At 42.3% G+C, this 6,368-nt stretch overlaps 1 protein-coding gene across 1 annotated transcript; it reads right to left on the bottom strand.

Annotated features, from left to right (window-relative positions):
- Nucleotides 1–580: 580 nt before the first annotated feature.
- On the bottom strand, nucleotides 581–6,142 carry LOC310872854 (uncharacterized protein). Its single transcript, XM_083785025.1, has 3 exons — nucleotides 5,876–6,142; nucleotides 2,732–2,863; nucleotides 581–1,756 (listed from the first exon to the last, which is right to left on the bottom strand). Exons 1-3 carry the CDS (start codon nucleotides 5,924–5,926, stop codon nucleotides 1,616–1,618), a joined length of 324 nt encoding a protein of 107 aa, XP_083641151.1. The 5' UTR covers nucleotides 5,927–6,142; the 3' UTR covers nucleotides 581–1,615.
- Nucleotides 6,143–6,368: the final 226 nt, after the last annotated feature.

The following is a 6,368-nucleotide window of genomic DNA, read 5'->3' on the forward strand; positions in this document are numbered from 1 at the left end:
CTTTCTAAAGTATCTCACTGCACAATGTATTTGTTGTTATAAAGAGCCTTTTTCTCCAACACCTTCCAGTAAAATAAAAAGTGCACCGACATCTGAGTCACTCCTAGCACTTTGTGTTGGTGAGTCAGAACATCACCATAGCAACCTTTCTAACACTCCCCCCGTGTTAAGCTGCCTGTCTTATACCAAACAGTAATACCATCAATTCCCCTTTTTACAATTTAACCATTTTTTTCATTTGTTCTTGGCTGGGCGTAGCCTATATAGCCCTGTTTAACAACGTTGTGACCAATTTGCAAGTTGAGAGTAAGCTACAGCTGGTGGTGGTGGCCTAGCAGACCAGCCAGTTGTCCCTCCAGGCTATGGGATTTTATGGTGGAGTGAGAGACGGAGAAAGATAAATGCAGTCAAGGCATATTTTAAATGTGTTCAGGCATGACCCAAATAATTATTTCCTGTTGCAGTGTTTATGAATATCAGTAGCAGACAGACAGGAAATAGCAACAGGAAATACGTTGTTCCCCAGCAAGTCCATACGGTATGGATATGAGACTGTCCTTTATGAATAAGCTAACATTTGTTTGAGGGGCATTAGCCCCTCCTATAAACAGCTATAGTGTTTAATGTTTGTGTTGTCTGAACACAAACATTAAATGCAATTGACAATTAATGGAGAATTTACGTCATGTGTGTCTGAGCGAATCGGAATATGTTTGTCGGTGGGAACCTTTGGCCAAAAAGGGACCACCATTCTTGATGATGATGATGATGTACGATGATTAGAGCGCCCCTCACTTCACACGGGTGTGATTTTTACCATATGAACCCAAGCGACAACAAATCCTGAAACAAGATAATGAAATCAACACTTTCCGATTTTCGAACCACATACATGTAATATTACGCTTAATCATGCACAGATTGTATTTTCTGCATAAATCAAAAACCTATTGGAAAAAGGCATTAGGAAATGTGTTCTGCTACGTCACTTCCAGGTTGGTACTGTGTAGTGCAGCGGTTCACAACCTTTTCAGGCCAAGACCCCCCCCCGAAATAATCCACCCTATTCATATTTGAACAGGGGACCCTGAACCCTGAACAGGGGACTGGACAGGCACTTGGAGTCATGGGAGTTGAGGCATTACATTTTGTTTGACTCGATTCCACAGATCATGTGGGATCATGTGGGGAGGCCTCAACCTGACCCACAGGTTGAGACCCACTGGTGAAGTGAGACAGGAATGCGTTTGTAGAACATTTATTATACTGACAAAAAAACAAACAATTCATCAACTTCTAATCTAGTTTATAAGTGAGGCACAAAACATATAGGTCCATTCAGTGTACTGGGTAAAGTACTGTATAATCAAATTAACTTAAAAGATAAAAATAAAAAAAAGTCTTATGTCTGTCTGGGTTTTATAGTCATTTAACGAATGAAAAAAGTATTATCAAGCGCTTGTGACACTTCCAGAAACGTTAACGTTTTGGACATACGTAAGGTTTGTGTCCAGCAACACAACATTATGTTGTGTCTACATTATAGTGTGTGTGTGTGTGTGTGTGTGTGCGCGCACACGCGTGCGACCCATGCGCGCGACCCATGCGTGCGTGTTCAGAATAGTGGTGCAGAGTCCAGGGCTTTGACCCGTGCAGCAAACAGCAGAACATGTTTCTCCACCTCTGTGTTGATTTGGGTCTCCGAGGCCCCGGGGTTCTGCTGCACAAACTGTGCGATGTTCTGGATGCACTCTCTCTGAGAAAAACAACAGGCAGCCATAATCTGGAACTCCAAAAGGCTATACAAATATTAATAAATACAAAAGAAATAAACATGAGCTGAGGAACTTACATTTATTCATTGTTTACCAGCAGAAACACACTGCCCTCTCGTTTTATTTAGGTGATTTCACTGTTTGTTTTGGTAGACAAGACAGGGACACTTTTGGGCTACCGAAACAAACACACACACATACAACGAGAGGTCAGTGTGTTTCTGCAGCTTTTAAACGTCACCAAAAATGTGTTTATTAAACACAGGGCAACATTACATACAATGACATTAACAATTTAAAGTTTTAAAACTGCCCATCTACAAGCTCATGAGGAATAATGTTGTGACACATTGTGAGATTGTAGATCTAAATCTTTCCGCCTATAATGACATGCACAAAATACGGACGCCAGGTTGAAAGTGGACACATTGGCTGCATACTTGCAGACACTGACTGATGTCATCAAAAACGTCAAATAATGGCCTATAAGTACCAATATCATTGAAACCAATATATTAGTCAGGCTCTACAACACAACTCCAGACGGTGTTCACATTGAGTGTTTGGTGTTGGTCTCTGGCAGAATGAGGTTGTTACAGCGTGGCAGAGGGCATACATACATTTGACAGTGCACGTTGTTGTGACGTTACAGCAGCTAAGGCTCATAAAGTTAAAACCATGCAGTCATTCTTGTTGCAGCGGTATTTTAAAATGTTGTCGTCCTCATGACGGTGGATGAAAACGTTATTATGGTCAGGGAGTGTGACCGGGTGTAGAATTAGGCCTGTTATTTTACTTACATGATTAATGACCCCTGTTTGTTCAGTTATATTGTTGCTATAGACTATTTATATTCTATATATAATTGTGATTACACGTCGCAATGTGGTGTAAGCTTGTAGATCAGTTTGAAAACATTTCATTTTCATCTATAAAGACCAAAATAGGGTTGTTACCTTGTACTGTTCCACTTGGTCCTGGCCGGTGACTCTGTTGAACAGCTCTCTGGCCACCTGGACTCCATTCAGAAAGATGAGAGACTCTCTATCCGAGTCGGACTGAGACGACAGCCAGCGCAACAGCGTCATCTGCACACAGAGGGAAGGAGTGAAGGAAGGAATGAAGGAGGACAACAGCGTCATCTGCACACAGAGGGAAGGAGTGAAGGAAGGAATGAAGGAGGACAACAGCGTCATCTGCACACAGAGGGAAGGAGTGAAGGAATGAAGGAGGACAACAGCGTCATCTGCACACAGAGGGAAGGAGTGAAGGAATGAAGGAGGACAACAGCGTCATCTGCACACAGAGGGAAGGAGTGAAGGAAGGAAGGAAGGAGGACAACAGCGTCATCTGCACACAGAGGGAAGGAATGAAGGAAAGAGGAGAGACATTTCTGTGACTTGACTCAGTCAAGGAAGAGAGGGCACGGTTTTTCCTTTATTTTTTGACAAAGGGTTCTCGGATTGTTTTACTAGAGATGATGACACTCCTGAGAGGGTCAAACATTGGCCAAAATGTCAAATAATATAAGACAGAGGCAAATGGCAGACCTACAAGGTCTGCCATTCCCAACGCCTCGGGTTGCGAGGCTTTGTGCGTTTGTGGCTATTTTCACAATATTTATCCCAGTGCCGATATGATTATCGCCTAAAGATGTTGAGAACCACTGTCCTGACCTAGTCCACCGATTACTGATGTTTTTGCAGATATGTCAAAAAGTGCAAAGTTAATTCTAATGAATAAAACTACTTTTAATTTTGAAAACGTTTCGCAAATCTGTAGTTAAAAATCAGGACACACCGGCTGCATAATTGCCGATACCAATGTTGTAAAAAAACATAGTCAAATGACCTACACTACAGTATGGCTTTACTCATAGCTAGAGTAGGTTATGTGTGTAATGCCCGGGATTCAAATAACCCAGGTTTTGGCTCTGAGCCACTACTGCTACTGTACATATGTGCACACAATTTGTTTTCAAATACCAACACATAGTACAGTAATTATCATACTGTAGAAGTAGCAACGTCTCCACTCTCCACCATAATACACAGTGACATGAATGATACAGACAGCACAATATTTAGACATTTAAGATGAAGATGATTATCCCATATTTGGGCATTCCAAGTTGTTGCTGTTATGAAGACCTGTGCCACTGTAGCCGCAATTTGCAACACTAGATTTGTTTTTCAATATGTTGCATCTAGAGTTGCAACACCGACCATTCACAGCCCATACATCAACAGTAGACACCCTGTTGTGCTGAATATAATACGTGTCTTACTTTTTAGCTCGTATTATAATCGGGGACTAGACTATTTGACATTCAATGTTCTTTTTCCACAAATGAGTTATAATCAGAGTCGCCTTATATTCGGCACAATATGGTACTTTCTGTCAAGAAAGTAGCAGGTGCAGGTAATATTTCTTTCCTCAGTGTTGGAGTTTGGAGCTGGTGCTGCGGCCATCTTGGGAACTAAACACAATATAAACAAATGGAGAAGGGGGGGGGGGGGGGTAGGTAGTCGATCGGACCAAAGTATAGTAACCAGTGAGAAGAGTGTGGGGCCGAGAAAGTCAATGCCGTAATATGGTGGAGAGACTACTATAGTATGATAACTGTACTATGTACTATGTACGACTGTGGCTCAGGAGGTAGAGCAGGTCGTCCAATGATCCATGGGTCGGCGGTTCGAATCCCGGCTCCTCCTGTCTACATGTCGAAGTGTCCTTGGGCAAGACACTGAACCCCCAATTGCTCCCGATGTGCTGGTTGGTAACTTGCATGGCTTCCGCCGCAATCGGTGTATGAATGGGTGAATGTAATGCACAATCTATGTAAAGCGCCTTGGATAAAGGCGCTATATAAATGCACCATTTACCATTTATGTTTCATTGTTTTGGTATGAAGACATGTGCCAAATATGCTACTCTACTGCAGTGAGTCTATAACGTGGGGTCATTGAGGGGGTTCCAGGGAGCAAACTGTGGAACACTTTAATTTCTTCTAGATTAGAAGTTGTCCCAATGAAAGAATGTACAATAATGACTATCCAGATCATGGAGTTCTCACCACATAGGCTAGAGTAAAAAAGAAGATAAACATAAAGAAAACGTTATTGTCCATTCAATTTATAAAATGGAAATTTGTCTTCGGCACACCGGCAGTCAGTTACAACAATAAAAACATTACATAAAATACACAAATGCATTAAAATACAATAAGAAATGCATTGCATTCACTAGCCCTGGAACATGACTGCCATGATGATTATCATGACAGTCATGCAGAAACTTTGCCCTGTTTTTTGCGCTCGCTGCATTTAAAAGATTTCCGTATATATAAACATTCAGATTTCAAATATAAAGTACTCACAAAGTGTCCCACGGGTGTTAGTTAGTAGCAGCGCCAGCGATTAGAATTGCTGCATCCCGCATTGTTTAATAAAAAAGCATTTTTGTCCGAGCTCCCCGGCTACTTTTTTCAAACGGGGTTCGTTTGGGAAATTCACAGTTGCACACCGGGAGCGCACTCGCCTATTAGTCTGTATTGGCAGGGCGGTCAGCGTACCTATATCGAACACACCGAGTGCCACCCTCCTCCCGACCGATAGGGGCGCGTAGTTGAAAGCCAAAGGCAAAACAACCTCGGATAAAAATGCTTTTTATTAAACAATGCGGGATGCAGAAATTCTAATCGCTGGAGCTGCTACTAACTAACACCCGTGGGACAAATTGTGAGTACTTTATATTTGAAATCTGAATGTTTATATACACGGAAATCATGTAAATGCAGCGAGCGCAAAAAACAGGGCGAAGTTTCTGCATGACTCTCGTATGAATACGAGAGTCATGAACCATGGCTATGCATTCACATAACGCAGCAACAGTGATCATAGGCTATAGGCAGCAAGGCTATGGCATTTAAACATTTTCTTGTTTAAAATGTGATTTGTCCACAAATGGTATAATACATCTTTTTAAACAACACTAGTCTCATGGGGGCAGGGGGTCCACAGGATAGATGTGTGTGTGTGTGTGTGTGTGTGTGTGTGTGTGTGTGTGTGTGTGTGTGTGTGTGTGTGTGTGTGTCCAACCTGTTGAAATAACTGAGCATTTGTCATTCCTCCGTTCGTTGACCCCGACATATTTAATTTGGAACGTGGAGCTTCTCTGTGGAGCTAGTATTTGGCGTCACTCACCAAAATCACACGACGACACTTAAAGACGATATAACAGATTTAAAACGTTAAGATCTACTCTATAAAACACAGCACGAGTTCATCTCAGTAGCAGTAAATAAAAAGATCCAAGGGAGCCGCAAAGCGTCAGCTCTTTCACACTTCCTGCTAGTCTGCTAGCTAGCTAGTCTGTTTACATTTTCTTCTTCTTGCTAGTGGAGGTCATATCCTCATACTACTATGTGGTCGCCCCCTGGTGGCGAAGAATGGCATCCCATTGAGCTCAAAAGCTAAATCAATTATAAAAAATCACACCCGTGTGAACCGAGTGGTGCAACTCCCCCCCCCCCTCCTCCTCCTCATCTCTCTCTCTCTCTCTCTCTCTCTCTCTCTCTCTCATTAGCAGGCA

Source organism: Protomyctophum parallelum, assembly GCF_964188405.1.
Source record: "Protomyctophum parallelum genome assembly, chromosome: 15".
Classification (NCBI taxonomy): Eukaryota; Metazoa; Chordata; class Actinopteri; order Myctophiformes; family Myctophidae; genus Protomyctophum; species Protomyctophum parallelum.